General features: G+C 38.2%; 1 protein-coding gene across 1 annotated transcript; it reads left to right on the top strand.

The window, feature by feature from the left end:
- The first annotated feature begins 22,498 nt into the window (after nt 1–22,498).
- On the top strand, nt 22,499–23,447 carry LOC137169923 (uncharacterized). The gene has a single exon (XM_067573350.1). The coding sequence runs from the start codon at nt 22,499–22,501 to the stop codon at nt 23,333–23,335; it is 837 nt and encodes a 278-aa protein (XP_067429451.1). The 3' UTR covers nt 23,336–23,447.
- The last annotated feature ends 440 nt before the right edge of the window (nt 23,448–23,887 follow it).

The raw sequence follows: 23,887 nt of genomic DNA, 5'->3' as shown, positions 1-23,887 counted from the left end.
AAACTGATATGTGGATTCACTGTTAAATTGAAAGATTTGCCATCAGGCTCAGTTCTTTCTTCACCCTGACAGTCCAGCGCCTGCCTTATTGTAGCAGCCTCACTCCATTGTATGCTCACTTTTTGAATAAAACCTTGAAATACTTGAACACCTTTAATTGGGGTGGCAACTTGCTTCCAACTTGAGGGGGCAGTCATCCATTTTCCAGACGAGGACATGTAATGGTACTGCTAATGTTTCAATTTGTAATGCTGTGCCTTCACATTTAATGGGAAATATTTTTACTTCACATATTTATAGGTTGAATATACCCTTATGTGCCTTTTAATTTGTAGTCTTCTCACTTTTCATGTGCAAGATTTTACTTTTGTCCAAGAGTGTTGCCAGTGAACAAGCTTTTCTTTGCAGTGGAAGGTATGACAATAAATTGAATGTTGTGCTGTGTGCACAATGTCTGTGTCCACTCACAACCTGTTCCTTCCTTCCTTCCTCCCTTCCCTCTTCTTTCCTTGTGACCTTGCTTCTTGTTGCCAAATTCTTTACAGTTCCCTGCTTCATAACTGCAGAGTGGTAGACTGGTAGATAAAAACACAGAACTCACATACTGCTAATATAAGTGTCAGTTGCCTGTGAATCAAGGCCAGATAAAGAGAATAAAGAGAATGTTCCATTACAACATCAAGTTGCAGTCATAACTTGTTTTTTGCTGTCATCTTCTTCATGGATTTATAACTTTATCTCATATCTGCTCCATATATCCATGTCTTATTGTTTGTCTTGTGCAAGCAATGAATGTTCTGAGGTCAGCATTTTGTTGCTGTGTGTATGTGTGTGTCTTTTCTTCTCAGGGGGTAAAATGCTTTGAGTCAAATCTACAGGGGATTGTTGGTTTTTATTAAAGTTGTCTGGTGACTCCACTGCTTTAAGGCCTCAGGAAATTAAAACGTTGTTATAAAGGTAGTATTTCTGAGAAGAGCACTGTTGAGTTCAAAGACGTTGTTTGGAATCCAGAGTCTGAGAGGAGATTTGCTACCAGTGCAGACATGTTTTGATTCACATGAAAACATTGGATTCGAAATGAGAGATGTGCAAAAATGTTAGCAAAAGCAATTCCTAAACTATTAGATTTTTGCCCCACCACCCCTAAAGCAGCTACTTAATTTGTTTAATTTGTTTATGCCTGTGGATAACAATTAGTTCACGTTATATGTATGTGTTATATGCTATAGTAATAAGCTGAACAGATTCAAGTATGCAAACATTTGCATATTTATTCTCAGGAGTGAGAACTGAGATCTAGATGCAATGGCAGCTTCAACTTAAAGGGGACCTATTCTGCACATTTCCAGGTCTATATTTTTAATCTGGGACTCTACTGGAATATCTTTGCATGATTTACTGTTCAAAAGACTCCTTATTTATCTTATACTGACCCTTTAAGCACCTCTTCAGTTAAGCCTCTTTCTGAAACGGGCGCTAAAATGCCGACTGAAGTGGAAAATGTCTGCTGTCAGAAAAAAAACAAAGCTAACATAGCTACTAAAATGTTATTTTGATGTCGCCAAACGACTGTATGGTATCTCTCTGCACCATTGGTTATTTGTATGTTTGTAGACTGTTTGGCAAGAATGTGTACATACATTTACCAAGAAGACCATAGTTTGACAGGCTTTTGGCTTCTAATATCTTCACTTGAGCATAACTGCTGTGTGTGCTGTGCCTGGAGCAAATGACCATATAAAGAAATCTGTGACCAGCTGACATCTATGTGTCTTGAAAGCAGAAAAAAACGTTGGAATCCTAGCACTCAAAGCAGTCCGAAGCCTGAGCTTTGTGCTTACAGGGATTAATTTATCATATATTTACCTCACTATTTGAAACTCTGGCCACATTTTATATGAACATCTGGCATTGTAACATTATATTTATGAAAGAAAATAAGGAAAAACATAATAGATCCCCTTTGAATTAAAAATAAGTGCTCATCCTTAAGTTGGTTACTTTAATTTGTTAACACAGAGAAAGAAGACAAAAAAGCAGTGGAACTCTGCTTTTAAAGTGGTGCTCACACTGTCTTATTCATGCTCACTGTTATTGGCTCATTGAGCTGACTAGGCCTATAAAAGAGATAAACCTACCCTCAGCCTTGATATGATTGTTTGCTCTTTGGAGTTCTTCCCTATTGTTTTCATTCCTCCTACTTTTTGCTTTATTTTATATAAATGACATCCTTTGTTTCCTTCATCCTAATGCTTTTGCTAGGCAGTCATGATATTGCTCTGTATTACTGCTTTAGCTTCAGCTTTACTAAAAGCTACCTCCATTATTCTATACTATTTCAGAGTTTGTTTAGCCAGTGAGTCTGCCATTTCATCCCCTCCCCTATAAGCTGGGATACACATAAACCTGAGTGCTGTTTCTATATGATGTAGTCTGAATATTGTTTTATAAATATTTCATAGAGTATATCTGGTCTGTTTTGGGATGACATGGACTGCAATAATAACATCACTGATAATGAGTCTGAGCATAATATAACCTCTTTTTTTAGCTTATTTTGCTCTATCCACTGCAATGCTTTTACAATGGCTAACATCTTGACTGTACAGTATACACTATTAAGTGATCTGGTATTCTTTCCTTAATGTTAATATGTAAATCCGGGACAACAAAAGCAAACCCAGTATTTCCATTCTTAGATTCTTTTGATGCATCTGTATATATTGGAATAAATGTTTTATGTGTTATTTCATAGTCTTTCATCAACTTTATCTGCCCAATTTCCTTTTCTTTTATCTTTTTTATTTTGTCTTGAATATAAAAATCTAAACATACATGGGGGATAGTCCCTAATCTGTGGAAAATGTCCATAATTGTGCCGGTGCCCAAAAATAATAGACCCAGGGAATGTAATGACTTGCGCCCGGTACCCCTAACATCTGTAGCAATGAAATGTTTTTAAAGAATAGTGTTAAAACAATTCCTTTATGAGGTTTCACCTCTTTTGGACCCTAACCAATTTGCCCACCACATCGAGAGAGGTGTTGAGGATGCACTGCTAACTGTGATTAACAATATCTATGAGTACCTTGAACAAGCTCAAAGCCTGGTCAAAATTGTGTTTGTGGATTTCAGCAGCGCCTTCAACACCATCCAACCCCATCTGATGGTGGGCAAGCTGGTGGATCTGAGGGTAAATCCAAAGCTCATTTTGTGGATCAACAACTTCTTAACTCACTGAAGTCAGCAAGTTTGTTTCAATTCCACTGTATCATCCCTTAAAACTAATACAGTTACCCCTCAAGGGTATGTTTTATCTCCCATTTTATACACTCTGTATAAAACTCAACACACCAATGACTGTCAAGCATCTGCTTCAGCTCACATTTACTTTAAATATGCAGATGATACAGTACTGGTAGGCTATTTGAAATCTGATAACTCATTGGTGGAAGGTTCTGAAAGGGAGACACAAGGTTTTATCCAGTGGTGTTCAAATAATTTTCTTGCAGTAAATGTAAAGAAAACGAAAGAGATGGTCATAGATTTCAGAAGGAAAAAGACTACAGTTCCCCTCACCATGATTAAGAGTGACCTAGTTGAGAGGGTGTCAACTTACAAATATCTTGGAGTTGAAATTGACAGTCACTTAAGATTTGATGAATGTGCACTTAGTAAGACTAAGAAACTACAGCAAAGGCTTTTTTTTCTTAGTTTCTAATGGTCTCTTATGCACCATTAGAAACATGCAGGCTCAAAATCATGCCAAATTGCAGTGCAAGATCAAGACAGCGAGTAGGATTATTGGGGTTGATCAGGCGTCTGCAGCACAACTGTATAATGACCTTATTTTTTTTAAAAAAGCTGAGCAGATCCATAATGATCATACCCATCCTCTCTACCTAAAATTCAGAGGGAGTAGTAGGTCAAACGGCAGAATCCTGCAGCAGAAAATTAGAACAACATGGTACAGCAAATCATTTGCACCTACGGCAATCAGATTACTAAATGAAAGATAGATGTGCACCTATATTATTAATTTGGTGTATTTGTACTGTGTATACTGAACTTGAATTGTATTTTGATTGTGGGCACTTTGGATTGTGTAGGCCTATGTTGTATACTTATACTATATATTTGGACTGAATATTGGTTATGATATACTTTTTATAGTGTGTGTTTTCAGGATATTTTGTTTTACTATTATTACTATTATTTACCATTTATTTAGATTGTATATGGGACTGGAAAGAGTATATGATGATTTTTATATTTTTATTTTTTTAGGATATTGTGTTGTTGGGTGTGTGCCTGTGTGCACAGGTGCCTATGCATGTGTGTCTGTTTATGTACATTGCACTTCTGTGTTTTAATTGAGATGTGTATGACTACATGAATTTCTCCTAGTGGCATAATAAAGTTTCTCTTAGTGGCATTATAAAGCTTACCTTGAAAGTCACTATGATGGAGTCACTGGGTAAGGTACTGTGGAACTGTATCTTTTCTCATGTAATCCCATTTGTTGGGCCTCATACTCCATGTGCATGAGACAAAGGCGGGCCTGCATGCAACTCACAAAGCCTGATAACAGGAAAGGGCACCCAGTGAAACAAAGGGAATCCGTTTCAGACTCCATATCCCAACATGCACTGCTCCGTTCACACCTAGATGTTAAACTGAAAACTTCCCCAACTACTGAAATTTTCTCCCCTCGCTGGATGAGCTGAAACTTTGACCCATGTTCAACCAAACACAATCACCAGATCCAAGGGAGACCACTGCTGCTGCAACACAGCGCTCTCACTGCCTGCAGAAGGAAGAAAAGGATTTCCTGAGGCAGATGCGGATAACTTCTCTGCCCGCCCTTCAACCAAGTCGACTCTCCTGGTTTCTCCACCACACTGCTGAGGATCAACTTGCCGTGGAACCCGCCAAGAGAGCGTGAAGACTGCCCTGTCAGCATCTGAGCTGAGGAACTGAGCCGGACCCAAAGATAGACTCAAACACACACTCCACTCGCTTTCTGAAGCAACCAAATAAGAGTTTTAAGTCTGGACAGAGACAATGTTAGATTGTGTGTTATTTACAGTCTCAGTGCTGTTGTTAGCTGTTAGCTTTTAAGCTTTATTGCTGTCATTTTGTTGTGTGAATTGACAGACTGTTGAGTCCCTTTATGCTGTTTTATTCTGAGGAGTATTGGAAGCTTGCTGCCTGTTTAGTTGTGTTTACCACGCTAGACTGTTTTGTGTTTGTCCCACTCGGGACTACTGCTGTGTTTGTGCCACCATGAGTGAGAAAGTAAGTTCCTTTGTCGATCAGAAACCAGACAATGTGCATAACAGACTGCCCTCTCTTGTGACTAACCCACACATGCGCACGCACACACACACACATATACACACACATCTTCTCACACATCTGATAGTCAGATAACATGGGACGGTTGCCATCTTGCCCTCACACACTCACACACACACACACGCATTCACCTGCATGTGTTCAATACCGTACATAGCTATTGTTTCTGTGTTTGCTTAGGTAGAACTAGATTTTAGAATAGTTGTTTATTGATTAAAGCATTTGTAAAATTTGTTAATTTTGCTAAGTTTAATAAACACTATTATATCTTTAAAGAGAAGTCTTTTGTCATTATTGTGATTATGTATTGTGAAAAGTGGCTGATAGAGGGAGTCAGAGCTCGAATTCATACCTTCTTTGTTCACCTGTGGATATTGATATCCCTCAGATATTAACATTCTAGGTGAACTCCTTTATGAGACTACCTTATTGTTATTATTATTATTATTGGTTATTGGTCCCGGTTTCTGGCTGGTGCCCTGTAATTATAAATCCATATTAATAATTTTATTAATTTTTGTAAATTTGCTAATAACCAACCATGTTCCTCACAGATCTGACAGTTGTGTACTCCTGTGAGGCTCTTTAACAGTTGGTGCCCCATATTATTCTTTAGGGACTGAGCCCAAAAGGCAGGGGACTACTGTAAAACAGTAGGGTCCGAGCCCAAAGGGCGAAGGCCCTATTGTATTTCATGTGTTTGTTTCTTTCTTCTTTCTTTCTTTATTATTCTGCCAATTCAGACCTAAATTTGATCCCCTAAACTTGCTCAAAAACTCACTAAATTTGGCACGTACATCAGGTCTGGTGAAAAGTTTGATAAAATGTAAAAATGAATCCCCAAAGTGCCAAAATGTGCCCTCTGCCACCACCTATGTAACTAAAATGGCCGCCACGGCCTGTAGGAATGTCGTAGAGAGATCAAACCAAAACTCAATTATTCATCTCATTAAGACCTACAAATTATATGCTGACACCCCTGACCTAAATACAACAGGAAGCCCGCAATTAGCCTTTCAAAATAAGACTTTACCTCAAGTTTGGCCCCGGAACAAACACTATCTCCTCTGAGGGCATTAATGGTATCAGCTTCAAACTTTATTAGATGACTTATGACACTATGTTGAAAAAAAGTTGTTAAAAACTTTGTAATAACGGTTTGGATTTTATAAGCCCTGAAAGTTGCAGTGCCACATCACATCAAATGTACCCCTTACAATGTAAAACAATGGGGGGAGCATGGACTTTGTGTCAAACAGATGTATAAGTCTGACCACTTACAAACCTGTATCAATGGATTTGCCATGAAATTTCCTGCTAAAAAATATGATTTGTGTAATGTAAGATTTAGCCAAAGTCATGGGATTTATGAGGAGATTTCACAAGAATCATACTCTAAAATTCTACTCTCCAACTGAGAGAGAGAGAGAGAGAGAGAGAATAGGAGGAAAGAAAGGGGGGTGGTGGATGTCCCACATATATTTCTCCTACCTGCCCATGTCATGTGACTTGGGGTTACACCACAGCTGTTACCTCCCATGAGGGGGATGGAGAGGACGAGAGGAGATCTCGGGTGGGTGTGGGAGTTGAATGGAGTTCATATTTGTAAGATACAGCAGAAAGGTCTATATACATACAGTACATTATATACAAACTTTGCATGACGTTTGGTGTTATTAGGGCCTGAGCCCCAAAGGGCCAAGACCCTCTTGTATCTGTTCTGTTTGTTTCTTTCTTTCTTATTATTACACCACTTGAACCCTAAATTTGACCCCCTAAACATGCTCATAAACTCACCAAATTTGGCAGGTACATCAGGTCTGGTGAAAAATTTGATAAAATGTAAAAATTAACCCCCAAAGTGCCAAAATGTGCTCTATAGCACCACCTATGTCACTAATATGACCGCCACAGCCCATATGAATGTTATAGAGAGATCAAACCAAAACTCAATTATTTGTCTCATCAAGACCTACAAATCATATGCTGACACCCCTGACCTAAATCCAACTGGAAGTCTGCTATAAGCCCATCAAAGTATGACTTTGCGCCAATTTTGGACCCCGAACAAACGCTATCTTCTCCTGGGACATTGATGGTATCAGCTTCAAACTTTGATCCATGACTTATGACACTGTGCTGAACAAAAGTTCTTAAAAACATTTTAATGACTCGAAAGGTTTAGATTTTATACACTCTCCATTCAAATATATAGTATTTTTCTGTGTCCAGCTGCAGTTACTTATTGTCTCTACACATCTGACAGCAGTGTTCAAAGCTTACTTTTTTGTCAAGGAGTACATGTGTTCCTAAATGAAAAAAATTAGGAGCACACATAGAAATTTAGGAGCACACTGAAAAATGTTCAAGTAACTGTTTATTAAAGACAACAATTTATCACGTACATATATTAAATGCTGTGTGTGTGTGTGTATGTTAATCAAAATTTATGTTCTCTTTAGGGGGTGCTTGATTATGGCAAAATGCATAATCACAATTATTTTTGTTCGATATTGACATCACGGTTATTTAACACAATTACTTTTTGGCAATTGCCGATATATGCACATAATTTTTCCCACTTGGCTGAGTAAACTATTACACATGCAAGCATAGTTTGTACTGAGTATGATCCAAAAAGAAAATATATGAGGGAAGAACTCAGGAAGACTAGAGTTCCAGAGCTCAGCATTAAAACTTTAATGAACCTGCCAAGTGGGTGGAGTAGCAGTTTTTTGGGTTTTTTTGAGTTTATTAGACAGACAGGATTGATGTGTAGGATTTAATATTTGGTCTACAGTCCGAAGCGGAGGGTGGCGGTAATGTGCCTAATATGCTAGTTGCCAACTGCTGTTATAACCCAAAAATTGGAGAATAAGAGGTTTTTTCAAACAGTGTGATACATCCTGTCAGCCGAGGGATTTCCTATCTGTGCAGCTGAACACAGCAACTCCTCCACGGACTGTTTCACCCTGATGGTCCTGGTGTTTCTTCCGCAGGCTTCATTTCACTTAACTGCCCAACAGACCCCCTGGTTCTTCCCACTTTAACCTGAATTACAAACCGGGGCTCGGTGGTTTGGTTGGATCCAAACAGAGAGCTGAGGCTAGCTGAGAGCTGAGCAGAGGCTAACTGGTTGTGCTTTCTTCCGGTCATGCTGCAGCTAATGCTCTGTTAGCCTTATTAGCGTCACCACTTTCTGTATCCATCGTTTCAACTTTAAATCCTTCTAGCATTTCATATAGTCTTATGGTTGTAATTTGCAGTCGCACAGTGTGCAAGTAAATTATTTTTCCACTTCGCACATATCTATTTTTAGGTACCGTACAAATGCGAGTGAAATACTCGCACTGTAGAGCCCTGTGACAGTACAAATTTCAATCAAACTATGACCAGGTCATGTGGGTTAAAAGTGTTAAAAGTGCACAATTGTGATGACACAGCTGTGAGCAACTTGCCTTATATGACAAACATCATCTGATTCACATGAAATTTTCAAGGTGTGCTCTACAGTTGTTATACAGTGATATGATGTTTATTTAAAGCATGTTTTCTAGCACCATATAGTGGACACAGGAAATTATATTTAACTCCTTCATGCAATGTTAGATAACAGACAACTAAAGTTACATGTCTTAGTCCAGCAAGTACTCGTGGCACCATACATTTAAACGTACAACAGACATGAAGTGCAATCAGGCAGATTCCCAGAGCCATGGAGACAAGCTTTGTGATTCGTCAGCTTCCAGAAAGTCCCAGAAAACGCCATTTTATTGACATGATTGGTGCTACTAGTGGCTCGATTACTAGGCGTCGTGATGGCCTGATGACGTGTCATCATGCAAGCTTACAAAAACAGCCTGCTTGAGCTTGGCTCTTCCTACTTGGTCTCACCGACATTGAGGTAAGACATGTTTTCATCTCTGTTACCACTGAGATTTGATGTTTCACCATGACAGAGGAAGTTGCTATAACTTTATTGTACATGCTCCAGTCTGCACCAAACTTTACATATTTGATAAGAGTCCCGGCCTGAACATGTCTACATGACAATATTTTATCAGTGATGCAAACTGGCTGAATAGCGCCCCCTACGAAATTGCAGCAAAGCAGCTCCAGCAGCAGGCAAAATAGTGGACCATATAGAAGACATCTACATGCCCGTGACAGAAGCCCTTTGACTGTGCCATGGCCCGACATGCGCAAAGGCGCGAGGGCCCATTCAACACTGCTTGCAGCTTTAATATTCAATTAGCCTTTGAAAATTATGGGCTTTCTTTAATACTTTAAAAGCTCTATTCCTTTCTTTAATGGCTTTACTGCATTCCTCTGTCCACTATGGGACTGCTTTCCTATTCATTTTCTCTTTGCTTCTGGGAATTGATAAATTTGCTGCTTTTAGTACTTCTCTAAACTTCTAAACCTCTAAACATCTTTTTCTATATCTTGATTTGAGTCTATTTCCCTACTTTTCAGCTCACACAAATACTCAAATTGATCCCATTTTGCTTTACTAAATATCCACTTTGCTTCTTTTTCCTCTATCCTTACTTCCCTGTCTACGTGTATTTTACTAAATATTGGGTTAGTGATCACTACTGACTGTTGAGTCTTCCCATAATTCCCACTCACATATCCCTGCCACCTCTCTTGATACCAATGTCAAATCTAGTGCTAAAATGTTACCTGTGTACACATCTATCCATGTCCATCTCCCATCATTAAGACACTCCAAGTTACTATCCTCCAATAGTTGTTCTATTATCTCACAATTTGTATGTCTTTTCCCCTCCCTGTGCTATGTAATGTGCTATGTGAGTACAAATCCCCACACCAAAAGATATGGTTTCTAGTCTGTCCTTGAATCTGATTTAATTCATTGATATCTAGCTTTATGCATGGGTAACAACAATTTATGATGGTGAACTGTCCTTCATTTGTCCATATTTCTACTACTATATATTCGTCCACTTTTCCCTTACATACCACTCTGAATGACATATTCTCCTTGATAAATGTAGCACACCCTCCAATACCCCCTGCTCCCTATTACACCTAACAGCAAATTAAAGATTCTAAAATCCACATTTGGTTTCAATCCTATTTTCTGTACACAAACAACTTCTGGTATACTTGGCAATTGATCAATAATTTTTTTAAGGTCTTGTCCATTTGCCACTAATGTTCTTGCAACTCATGATCACTCTTGGCTTGTCTGAGATCATTTCTCACCTTCACTCATGTTAGTTCATTAATATTCAGATGATTTGCTTCTCATTTTACTATTATTTGTATTCTTTCTGTTTTTTATTTTGTTTCCATTGTAGCATATATGACTCCTGCTATGAAAGTGACTAATCTCTTTATATCAATCCACACTTTACCCTCTTTTGGCGGTTCCTGCTGTTTGTTATGTTGCCTTTGTGCATTCTTCAATCTCCCACCTTTCAGTTGTGCCTTTATTTAATCCATGGTGACCTCAACTGGTATTCCCCAAATCACTTCATAATTCCACCTGCTTCCCTTCTCCACATAGCTTGCACTTATCACTTTACATTTTCCTACTTCCTTCAGCCTACACGCCCTTTCTTTCTGCTCTTCATTCCCACATATGATCAACAGATTCCAATCTCTCAAAACTTTGGCCATTATTATCTCACCAACTTGATTTTTTAATTTTGTAGTTAACTTCACTGGGCTCATAGAGTGAACTTCATTCTCTTTATTAAATCTGAGTATTGCCTGTGTATCCCTACAGTGTTAAAATGTGTGCACTTCATACAAAACAATGAAAGATTTAAAGCAAATCAGCAGATTCTACATCAAACAAACTGTGCAATTTTAATTGTTGGGTGTGGTTGACTGCAAATGAAATTAACCTGCGTATGTAGCAAACTAATAAGGTGAGAGAGTGTGAATTGGGATAATATTACCATGTGTGACTGTGGCCATCACAGTTTCTAATCCTCAATTATCACTGTCTCTCCAAAAGACTAGTCATCCAAATCAAACTTTATAATTATTTGCAATAAATGCCTTTGATGTGTCTTTATGCCTTGATGTGTCTGACTGAACTAGAGTTTCTGATAAATCAGTCAGAGGCCGCACTGTCACACAAACAGCACAGGTGAATTCCACACAGCCAGTCATTTGGGCACATTGCTAGCTAGCTACACCTCATGTCAGTCTGCAAAGTTAATGTTTGGGGTGATTAAACACATACTGCAAGAGTCTATGGCTTACAAATTGAAAGAAAACTTTTGATTTAATGTCAACTTGTGTATTCCCTGATTGAATTTACTTTAAAGGAGTCATATCCTGATTCCAGCATTATCCGGGTGTGGTTTGGTGTGTCAGATAGGATGAGGGGCCTTTTTGGCATCAGTGCTCTCATCACATCACAGCCTGTCTATGCTGTATATAAAGTACATATGTAGACACTGCACAGACCAGCTGTTTGTGCATTTCTGTCTGAGGTTCATTTGAACTTGCTGGTAAATGATGTGAGGACAGAACCACTTTCATTTATTTTTTCTATTTTCTTAACCAATTTTAGACTTTCTACCCTTTTGGATTCCCACATCTCTGATTAGCATGTTCTAGTGTTTTAGCAGATGTAATGTAATGTAATGCAATCTGATCTAATCTAAGATCTAATCTAATCTAAGAGATGCACAAATATGGAATGTCAGGGCTGATAACGATGATATTATCTGTTTGTTGTGGCCAACATCAATATGATAACTGATAATTTTATTATTACAAATGCAAGAATGTGAAGATAACAATAAATATATATTTTTAGATTGACAGTTTATTTTTCTAATACAACACCATTTTTTTTACAGCATTCACATCCTAACAATAAAAAATACATTTTTTTATTGTAAACTTGTTTATAACAACCTTACATTATCTTTTTAATATGTAGACTAATTAATAGTAGAGCTTATTTCCTTACTGAAAACACCGTTAGAATAACTTTTCATAATGTTGATTAATAATTAACTAAAGCCTTCAGACTCAACTGTTTAGAAGGGCTGCTGGTCTTTTACAATAAACTGGTTAACAGCTCTGTGACATAATTTCTGCTTTCCTCTGTCCTCCTCCCTCTGCTGCTGCTGGTCAGAGACTCAATGCTGGTGGAGAGGAGGAGCTGGCTGGTCTCAGCCAGCCAATCAATACATACCGTTATTGTTCATTTTGAGCTCATTCGGAACAGTTCACTATCAGCATGATGAGCTCTGTATGGCTGTAAAACATACCAGCTATGGATGAGAGGGGACAGAAAGTTGACTGTAGGCAGAGAAGTCACAGATGTCACATTTGTGCCATAGGTTTATGTTCTGCTTGTTCAACAGTTGTTTGATTAATTGCTTGTGCTGTCTCCCTTACTGGCGGACTTTGTTGCACTTATGGCAGCAAACAGTCGCAGTCAACTCAAGTAAAGTATAACCTAAAGTCTGTTGCATTTTTTCGACTGTGGCCTCTTTGCTCTGCTGCCATCTGTGTGATTGCATGCACGTGTGTGTGTGTGTGTGTGTGTGTGTGTGTGTGTGTGTGTGTGTGTGTGTGTGTGTGTGGAGCTCAGCCATACCACCTGTGCAAAGAGGTCCTGAAAGAGAGCAGAGGAGAGGAGATGGAGACCCCATATTCAGAACTGCATTTTGAGTGGTGCCCTTAGTCAGCAGCCAAGTCTCTGCTGTATTATCAGGCATAATTATTGGATGAAATTCCATTATCAGAAGACTACAATAATTAGGGACCGAGCCCAAAAGGCAGAGGACCCTATTGTTTTTCATGTGTTTGTTTCTTTCTTTCCCTCTTTATTTATTTATTATTACGGGACTTCACACCTATGTTGTAGAGAGATCAAACCAAAACTAAATTATTCATCTCATCAAGACCTACAAATCATACACTGACACCCCTGACCTAAATCCAACAGGAAGTCCACAATTAGCCAATATTAGCCTTTCAAAATAAGACTTTGCCCCTATTTTGGCCCCCACACAAACGCTATCTCCTCCAAGGGTGTTAATGGTATCGGCTTCAAACTTTATTAGGTGACTTATGACACTATGTTGAAAAAAAGTTGTTAAAAACTTTGTAATAACTCGAACGGTTTGGATTTTATAAGCCCTCAAAGTTGCAGTGCCTCATCACAATGTAAAACAATGGGGAGGCCTCTGTTTGAACTTTGTGTCAAACAGAGGCTTCTGACGTCTAACAATAAGTCTGACCACTTTCGAACTTGTATCAGTGGATTCGCCACAAAATTTCCTACTAAAATATTATTTTTGATGTGAAATTTGGCCAAAGTCATGGGATTTATGAGGATATATGTCACAAGAAGCGTACTCTAACATTCTCCTCTCCAACTGCTCCTGGGCATGTCACTCCCTCAGTGCTGTCACATTTCGCAATACACACTCATCACAAAATCACAGGAGGAACAAGAAAAGATTTTAAAACTAACACTCTAATATTTCAAAAACAGTAAAAGATAGAAAAAACATGTAAATACAAGATTTGTAGGTCAAAGTCTCGTGACTCATTTAAAGTTCAAATGATGTCTGTATCTAAAACTATGTGGAAGCAGCAAATGTTCAAAAATGTTCGCTCACACTCTCCATTCAAATATATTAGTATTTTTGTGTCCAGCTACAGTTACTTATTGCCTCTACACAAATGACAGTACACATTTCAATCAAACTTTGACCAGGTCATGTGGGTTAAAAGTCTTTACTTTTCTAAAAATAGACTTGATGAAAATTAGGAAATTAATTTGTTTTACACAGAAACTCATCAAGAGTTTTCAATTTACTAATTGAAATTCACGTGAATGGGCCCAAAACTTGCATAATTTTGATGACGTAGGTGTGAGCAAGACAGACATGTCTCACCCTGCAGAAAATTCTCATCCTCACACAACTGACAGTAAATCAAACTTTCAAAATAAAAGCACACCACACTTGTAAGAAATAACCCTCATTTTTAAAAAGCAAAATGACCTGATCCCGATGGGCCAGAGTGCGAGGTCCTGACCAACGTTGCTTGCAGCTTTAAATCATATTTAAAATTTTCTAATCTAATCTAATCTAATCTAATCTAATCTAATCTAATCTAATCTAATCTAATCTAATCTAACCTAACCTAATCTAATCTAATCTAATCTAATGTGACACATTTGTCCAGTAACTATAAATAGGCGTTGAGTTTAACAAGAACAAAGTGAATAAAGAAGCTCAAACAGATAGTGTTTACTGGATCAGAAGAAAAAAAGAGGTTATGTGATGCTGCCGTCTCAACCAGTTTTCAAACCCAATATTTGAAAGTTTGTGTTTTGAAACCCAAATCTTCATTCAAACCCTACTGTGCCAGCTTCAACCTGCCTGCAGAAAGGAACAACAGGAAGGATTTTGGCCAGGTTCACACATAACATTAGATGTTAATGTTTGTCTCAAACATGTTTCTGTCTCCTCTAGATAATTTTAGCCACACTAGAGCTTGGGTATAGCAAAGGCTATGTCAGTCAGTTGGTTGGTCCAGACTGAAATATCATAAAAACTAGTGGATGAATTGCCATGAAAAGTTATACAGACCAGTAAAAGAGGATAAATCACACACATGATTAAGGTTAGATCAAACCCTGGGCATAACTGATAGGGATCTATATCTATATATCTGTGCTATTTATATACTCCCAGTAGATTCACCTTATTTTCAAGAGGACTTTTTTGAAACTCTCCATTCAGAAATTGCCTTTTTCCAGGCCCAGGGAAACATGCTTCTAACTGGAGATATGAATAGACGAACAGGAACTGAACCTGATGTCATTGACCCACAGGGCAACAGCCATGTGTTTGGTCAGTCCTCTCTGTTTACCACACCAACCATTACCCATTGGAACATCCTTGACTCTGAAATAAATCAAAGTGGCAGGAGGTAGTGAATCTCTGTCGGGCCTTAGGCCTGTACATAGTTATCAATAGGTTAAGAGGGGACTCTTTAGGGAGATTCACATACTCGTCATCTTTTAGGTCTAGTGTAGTAGAGTATTCAGTCACTGACATGGACCCCTCCACTATCAGTGCATTTAACTGTTAGCCAGCAATATCCTCTTTCGGACCACAACCAAATAAATGTGTTCCTTAAACTCTCAGGTCAAATGAGTGACACAAAAAGGGAACCCTGTAAGCTGTATAAATTAAATCCTACTTACAAATGGGCCCCAGACAGTGGAGACAAATTAGTGACCTTGAACTCACCTAATCTGATGAAGGACATAACAATATATATCAATATGTGCCTATCAGAGATGGTGTAAACAGGGCCTTTGAGGATATCAATATGATATTTCATAAGGCAGCTATTAAAGCTGACCTTATAAAACAAAAAACAGAATGCTAACAAGTGATTTCATCAAGAATGCAAGTCCATCAGAAAAAAACATCGCCAGCCAAACAACCCTGCCTTACGTACTAGGTACAATGAAATTTTAAGCAGATATGAATGTACAATTAAAGCTGCAAGCAGAGATTAACGGGCCCTCACACCTCACGCATGCCGGAGGGAGCTGCAGGAGTGGAATCCGTATTGGAAGTCTGTTTACATGGCCCTGAATTGTCAGGATTATCAGACACTCTGGGAATGGGTAAAATATTGTGCGCACAGTATGTGGTTCTGTAGATGACTTATTAGAAATTGTGTATACATTTGGTGAACTATGTGTCATTTAGGCCTCATTTAATGTTGCACATAGGCAGTACTATGTAAGTGAAATATTAATGCAGCAATATACCTACCAGAGGGCAACTGACATGGATATACATTTTTATGAATATTGGACATTGCATTTAGGAAATCATTTTCACTTCCTGTGTCCACTATGTGGTGCTAGAGAATGCCCACTAATTATATGTCATGTTGCTGTATATTATGTGTACACCACACAATGTAAATTTTATGTAAATCGAATGATGTTTGTCACATAAGGCTGTTTCCTGTCAGTAGGTGGCGCTATGACTATGACTCAATAATGACGTAGATGTGCTCAGGCTTTTTATCAAACATGAGAGGTTTGGGGCGGATTGGACAATGTAAAGTAGAGTTACAACACCTTCCTGTTCAATGCCCCAAACATGTTTTGCACAAAATTCACTGGCACACCACGCCAAGGGAAAATGTGAAGTCACTTGGGTTAAATCTCTAGGAGGAACTTGTTAAAATACAAAGCCTGCAAATGGCAAAAAGTGCGCAAAAATCGCAAAGTAAATTCAAAATGGCCGACTTCCTGTTGAACTTAGGGTATGGATCCAAGAGGCTTTTTTGTGTGTCTGGATATTATACATGTGCCTACCAAATTTTGTTCATCTACATCAAAGTTAAAGGTGGGGGCTTTGACTTTGAAATTTTCTATGACTACAACTCAATATTCACATGTAGATGTATTCAGGGTGGGACTCTTAGCATGATTCTTAGCAAGCATGACCAATTTGGGGCAGATTGTACAACTTACATTCAAGTTACAACAACTTCCCTTTTCATGGCGAAACATCGAAGTTCACCACGTTGCCACAGCAACAGAGTTCAGTGAAAACATTAATTCATTGCAAAGGTCTTTAGATGACACACATCAATTTTCAAGTCAGTCCGGTTATATCTAGGAGGAGTTTGTTAAAATACACCTTGAAATGGCTAAAAGTGTGTGAAAACCGCAAAGTAAATTCAAAATGGCTGACTTCCTGTTGGATTTAGGGTATTGTTCCTAGAGGCTTTTTTGTGTGTCTGGACATGATACATGTGCCAATTTCGTTCACATCACATCGTTCTACATCAAATTTAAAGGTGGAGGCTTTTAACTTGAAATTTTCTAGGGGGCACCCTTGAGTCATATTACCACATCAAAGCCGAAAACCCATATCAGACAACTAAACACTCCCTGTCTGATGCGCGTGCCAAGTTTCATGAGTTTTCAAGCATCTCTAGCCCCTTTAAAACAGCTTCCTGTTTCATGGTGAATAATGTGTGTCACCATGGTTACAGCTTTTGATAGAAACTCAAAAGCTTCACAATTTAGCATCATCAACGTCTTACAATTTGGTTGACAAAATTTTAGGTGGCTCTGGTTAACCTGCTAAGAGTAGTTAATAAGTTAAGTTGATAATGTGGACTCTAGTTACAACAGTTCATTTTGCAATGGCGAAACATCGAAATTCATTGTGTTGCCAGGGCAATGGTATTCAATGAAAACTCACAATATTCACAATATAGAATCATCAGGGTCTTAAGGCTTTTCTTACCAAATTTGAGGTGGATCTGTTCAACCTGCTAGGCACAGGTCATAAAAGTACAACACCTGTAACTTTCTATTGCCAGTATGTGGCACTATGACTATGACTATTGACACATATATATATTCAGGTTGGTAATCTCATCAAGCATGAGAAATTTGGTGCAGGTTGGAAGATGTATGTACAAGTTATAAAAACTTCCTGATTCATGGCAAAGCATCAAAGTTTGCCTCGTCACCACGGCAAGGGCGTTCAGTGAACATGACATGATACATGTGCCTTCCAAATTTCATTCATCTACGCAACTTTAAGGGTGGATACTTTTAATTTGGAATTTTGTAGGGGACGCCCCGAGCTATTTTGCCATGCCCATGCCCTAGACCAGGGCTATTCAACTTCAATGGCAAGTGGGCCAAATAGGAAAATCACTGGGGGTCCATGGGCCACACAGAATACTTTGTCAATTAATGGCTATAAATAACTTAAAGTATAATGTTAATAGATATATTACTACATTACAATCAATTCCAGACAGCAGGTAGTCCATACAAAAAGTAGGAGTAGTAAGTTTTCTGACAGGTCCATATCCACAAATGTAGAAAACAAGATGAATATAGTAAAACAGTATCCATCAGACTAATAGTAAAATGGCCTGTTTATAATATCTCAACAACATTCCCAAGCATACATAAGGAACTTTTAAGAGGTCCATGTCCATAAATGCCAAATGCAAGATGAACATAGTAAAACAGTAGCCATCAGACTAACAATAAATGAGCATGTTCATGATACTATCAAAAACAGACATATGGTGCTTATAGCATGTCCATATCCATATTTGTTAAAGGTGAGAACAGTAAAAAAGTATCCAGACTAACAATAAGTAGGCCTGTTTGAATCATCATAAAAAAGATCTATAGTCTTTGCATTTTCACTAAGATAGCATTACATGCCTCAATCAGGTGATTTACTACTACAGAACTACCATACAAATCAGACTTCTGTCATTTTGAGCCTGTTTGATTCAGTGAGAGAAATTACACTGCTTTGGTTTTGCTATTTCAACACAGTTTGGTTCAAAAAGATAGGCCTCACAGTTCATGAGTTATAAGCCAAAATGTAAAACACGTAATAACTGACCACATGGTGGCACTATAGGTCACATTTTATTATATATGAAGCAGTTCCACATGGGCCACCTGTTAATCAAGTTTGAACACTTTAGCACTTTTAGTTTTTGAGATATGAGCCTTCAAACATTGCTCCCATTGACTTTCCATTATAAATTTTAATGCTTTAAAAAATTATATAAAATCAATGGAATACATTAGAGATGAGAAAAGTAATAGCACACATCTCCTTGTGGGTATGTACAATTTGACATTGAAACGAAGTTGATACGACAAATCCTGTAGGACTAGTTAGACTATGAAAAATGGCAAAATAAATAATAATGCAATTTCTGTAGAAATTGTGTGTGGTTGCTGAAAGCGAATTTAGATTGCATAACTGGAAGCTGAACACTATTGAAAAATCTACCAAGATTAAAATCAGCAATGGGTGGAATTGAACCTACACCCTCATGTTTGTAAGACAGATATGCTATGCACTGAGCTAACATGTCACACAGTAATATCAGGCCAGATTCTGCTATTTATCCTGTCACTTGCTTGAAATTGACAAAAGCTCAGCTCAGCACAGCTCAGCACAGCTCAGCACAGCACAGCAGATTGACATCACCTGGACTCCTTTAACTCTACTGAGTTCTGCCCTAAGCAGGGCTCGAACTCACAACCTTTGGATCTAAAAGGAGTTCAGAATGACATGACCTTAAACCACTGGACTACTCAGTCTAGAGCTAAAGTACTGGAAAAGATATATTTAACAATAATAGCAATCCACACTTTAGGTAATAATGTTAAGGTGAGCTAGAGGGGAATTGACTTATGGTACATGATAGAGATGGAAAGCAACTTTGTACACAGCAGCAAGATTATGAGTAGAACTGTAGTGAGCAGGTATTGAACACACAACCTTGTCATCTAAGGGATAGCTGGTTACAAGAGCAGTGTTCTAAACCACTGAGCCAACAGACATTCCCAGTAATAAGAGGAAAAAAATCTCCATTTTGATGATGAGAATGTATTTGTCTCAAACTAGAGCTTGAAGCCCAGAGATTTGTACATCATTAGTGAAAGCAAGACTAGTTTAACATGAGAATGAATGATATGTGTAAAAAGTGTTTGAAGGTGAAAATCTGTAAGTTTAAGAAACTGCAGTGAGAGGAGACACACATCCTGCAGACTGTACTGCAGTCAATGAGAACATGACAGGGACTCTCTATCAATTAAGGTTCAGATCTCAAAAACTATAAGTCCTATGTGAAATGTACTTACATTTTGAGAGAGAGGAGGCTTGTGGCAACATACTGAGGCAAGATATGAGCTTGAGGAGTTAAAACTGTGGAAGTGAGAGCTGTATGGTAGTGAAGTATGGGGTCCACTCAGGTGTCATAGCTAGCTATACACATTGGGACAAACATCCAACAGAATCTTTACATGCAGAATTCTGCAGTTACATTTTACACAGAAAAACACCAACAGATGCATGTAGAGCAGAATTAAGCAGATACCCACTAATATTTAAAATTCAAGAGAGCACTCAAATTTTTAATTACCTTAAATCCAGCCCCTTAGACATTCCTTCCAAATTCAAGAGCTGAGCCCAGAAAAGAGTCCCCTATGTCAGTTGGTTCTGAGACTAGCTTCCCTGTCTGAGACACACTCTGACCAGTCTCATCCCATCAACACTGCTTTCCAAACAACAATCAGAGTAAAAACAGTTATAACGCAATGTAAAACAAAACCTGTCTAGAAAGACGAAACTAAAAGCTAAAGTTGATTAGAATGTTATCTGGCCCTAAAAAGAGATAATAATAATAATAATAATAATAATAATAATAATAATAATAATAATAATAATAATAATAACTTTATTTGTATAGCACCTTTCATACAAGAATTGCAGCTCAGAGTGCTTCACATGAAAAAGTCATAAAAAGAACATAAAAGCATGTAAAAAAACAATGTAATATAAGATGGAAAATAAAACCCACTTGATAAGTCAATAAAAATAAGATAAGTGAAAATATAATAAATAGAATGCATACTTCAGTGGTGGTAATTTGAGACTTAAAAGTATTTTGCTTTATGTACACAATCAACACCTAGGTCTCTGAAGCCATAAACAAATAGAACCTCCCTTTTCCCAACGGACACAGAGTCACCACCAGTCTTGATTAACTGAAATAAGCCTCTTTCAGCTTACCCCAGAACATCTTCCCATGGGTTTAACCTAACTGTGTGTCTTATCTGTGTCAGGGGCAACCCGAAGCTGCACTGGAAAAAAAACAATCTTAGTGGTGCTGCAGGGGTTAAAAAACACATACCACAGTCTTTTTTCTCAAATCTACACTTTAACAAATTTCCCTTTAAAATTAAAGTAAACTAATGGCAGCTGTAGTTGCCAACATTTTACCATTTTTTATAGTTTTACCACAGTAATTTACTTTAACAGTTAATTGCTGTATATTACATATACCGTAAATAACAATATGTCTGCAATCTTAATGGTCCAGTAATGAGATCAGCTCATTTTTACATTTTAAAAATGCATAACTCTTAACATCAAGCACAAAAGAGTAGGAGACAAGTGACAGCTTTATGGAACTGAACATCCATTCAAAGGCTTTCAAATATGACAAATATATTCAAGTATGTTTGAAAAAATAATTCTCAAGGTTCACGCCCTTTCAAGGGGGGTCAGTGTAAACCTGTTAATTATAATATCCTGAGCTGCCATCAAAACTTTGTCATGAGTCTAAACAGCAACTACTTTGCAAACTACTGTTTAAAAAAATACAAAAGCACAATTAAATAGATTACAGGATAACACATTTTGTGATGCTTTCGAATATCCTGGGTTATAATTGGGGAAAGTTTGGCATCCAGGCTTCCAGGCTCACATCTCACTGAGTGAGAAAGAAACAAGAATGAAAATCGAGCACAGAGTGAGAAAAAGAGAAATGAAACCATTGAATGGGAGAGAGAAACATTTCATTCAAGAAGGACACCTAACTTACATTCATGAAGTGACATCAAGTTCTTCAGAAGAGTGGTGATGAGGATTCACTGTGAGCTTGTTTGTCTTCTTGGCATTACTTTCCCCAGCTGGCCTCTGTTCCATTCTCAGGGTTAATCACAATGAAGTACCTGAAAGCAACATGAAACAAATCACTAATATGTCCCAGGTTTTACTACAGCTTGGCAACAAACTACAGTATATATGCAGCAACCTAGCTCCAGCTTAGAAACACACTTGAGCTAAAATAACCAACATAACCACTCTATCTTTTGGGGCTCAGCAGCCAACATGTTTTAATCAACTTGGCTACATATTTGAATAAACTTTAACTGTTATGTGCTTCAGATAGAAGGCTATTATTGATTATGAAATGAAAGCAAACAAGGATAAACAAGGTGTAGGTATAGATCAGGCCAGACTAATGTTAGTATTCAAGAGTTCAAGAGAAAACAGTCATCCAAAAATAATCTTTAAACTCGACTTGCAAGCAGTAGTGAAAATGTTTAAATACCAGTAATTCAAACTTCCAACTGAAAATGCTCTCTTGTGCCTGCCAGGTACTTGCTAACATAATACCAATCTAACATTAACAAAAATGAAACGTAGTCACTTATTGGGTAACCAGATGCACAAATGTAATTCTATTTTCTCAGTATGATGTTACTGAAAATTTGGTTTGATTCCACAAAGGAGAATGAACAATGATTATGTTTAGTTATTCCTCTGCCTCCTTTAGTGATAGTGGTACGTGTAATAAGTGTAGTTTGTTTGCAGTACTGGAGGCAAGGCTTAGTGAATTGGAAGCGCGGCTCCACACCATGGAAAAACAATCAGCAGCTAATGTAGTTAACCAGCCCCCAGTAGCCAGTGCGGGCCGACCTAGCGTAGCTCCCACTCCCCCGGTAGCTCCCAAGCAGCCGGGAAGCCAGGGTGGCTGGGTGACTGTCCGAAGGAAGCATAGCCCTAAGCAGAAGCCCATGGTTCACCACCAACCAGTTCACGTTTCAAACAGGTTCTGCCCACTCAGTGACACACCCGCTGAGAAACAAACTCTGATTATTGGCAGCTCCATAGTCAGAAACGTGAAGTTAGCGACACCAGCAGCCATAGTTAAATGTATTCCTGGGGCCAGAGCGGGCGACACTGAGTCAAATTTAAAACCGCTGGCTAAGAATAAACGTAAATATGGTACTATTGTCATCCATGTAGGCGGCAACAACTCCCAATTACGCCAATCGGAGGTCGCCAAAATTAATGTTGAGTCGGTGTGTACATTTGCAAAAACAATGTCAGACTCCGTAATTTTCTCTGGACCGCTGCCTAATCTGACCAGTGATGACATGTATCGCCGCATGTCATCATTCAACTGCTGGCTGTTGAGGTGGTGTCCAGCAAACGATGTGGGCTTCATAGATAATTGGCAGACTTTCTGGGGAGGACCTGGTCTGATTAGGAGAGACAGCATACATCCCACTTTGGATGGAGCTGCTCTCATATCTAGAAATATGGCTGAGTTTATTAGTAGACCAAAACCATGACAACCCAGAGTTGAGACCAGGAAGCAGAGTTGCAGTCTTACACGCTTCTCTGCGCTTCCATTAGAGCAGTTACCCACCCAAAACCACATAGAGACTGTGTCTGTCCCCTGACCACTTAAATCAATTAAATCCAAAGTAAACAAAAGAAGAGTCATTCATAAAAATCTAGTAAAAATTAAAAACGCTACTGCAATAGTACAACAAAATAAGATTATTAAATGTGGACTCTTGAACATTAGATCTCTGTCATCTAAAGCAGTATTAGTAAACGATTTAATTTCAGATCATCATATTGATTTATTTTGTCTTACTGAAACCTGGCTGTGTCATGAAGAATATGTCAGCCTTAATGAATCCACTCCCCCCAGTCATATTAATACTCATATTCCTCGAGACACTGGCCGAGGAGGAGGAGTTGCAGCCATTTTCAACTCAAGCCTAATCATCAACCCTAGACCTAAATTTAATTATAACTCATTCGAAAGCCTTGTTCTTAGTCTCTCTCAGCCAACCTGGAAAACTTTACAGACAGTTCTATGTGTTATAGTGTAC

This window comes from Thunnus thynnus, chromosome 18 (assembly GCF_963924715.1).
Source record: "Thunnus thynnus chromosome 18, fThuThy2.1, whole genome shotgun sequence".
NCBI lineage: Eukaryota > Metazoa > Chordata > Actinopteri > Scombriformes > Scombridae > Thunnus > Thunnus thynnus.
Note: the sequence above shows the minus strand (reverse complement) of the source record. Positions and strands in the feature narration are given on the sequence as shown.

What these genes read in the sequence shown, in the direction of transcription:
- LOC137169923 (XM_067573350.1), top strand. Translation starts at nt 22,499, where the DNA reads ATGATTATGTTTAGTTATTCCTCTGCCTCCTTTAGTGATAGTGGTACG.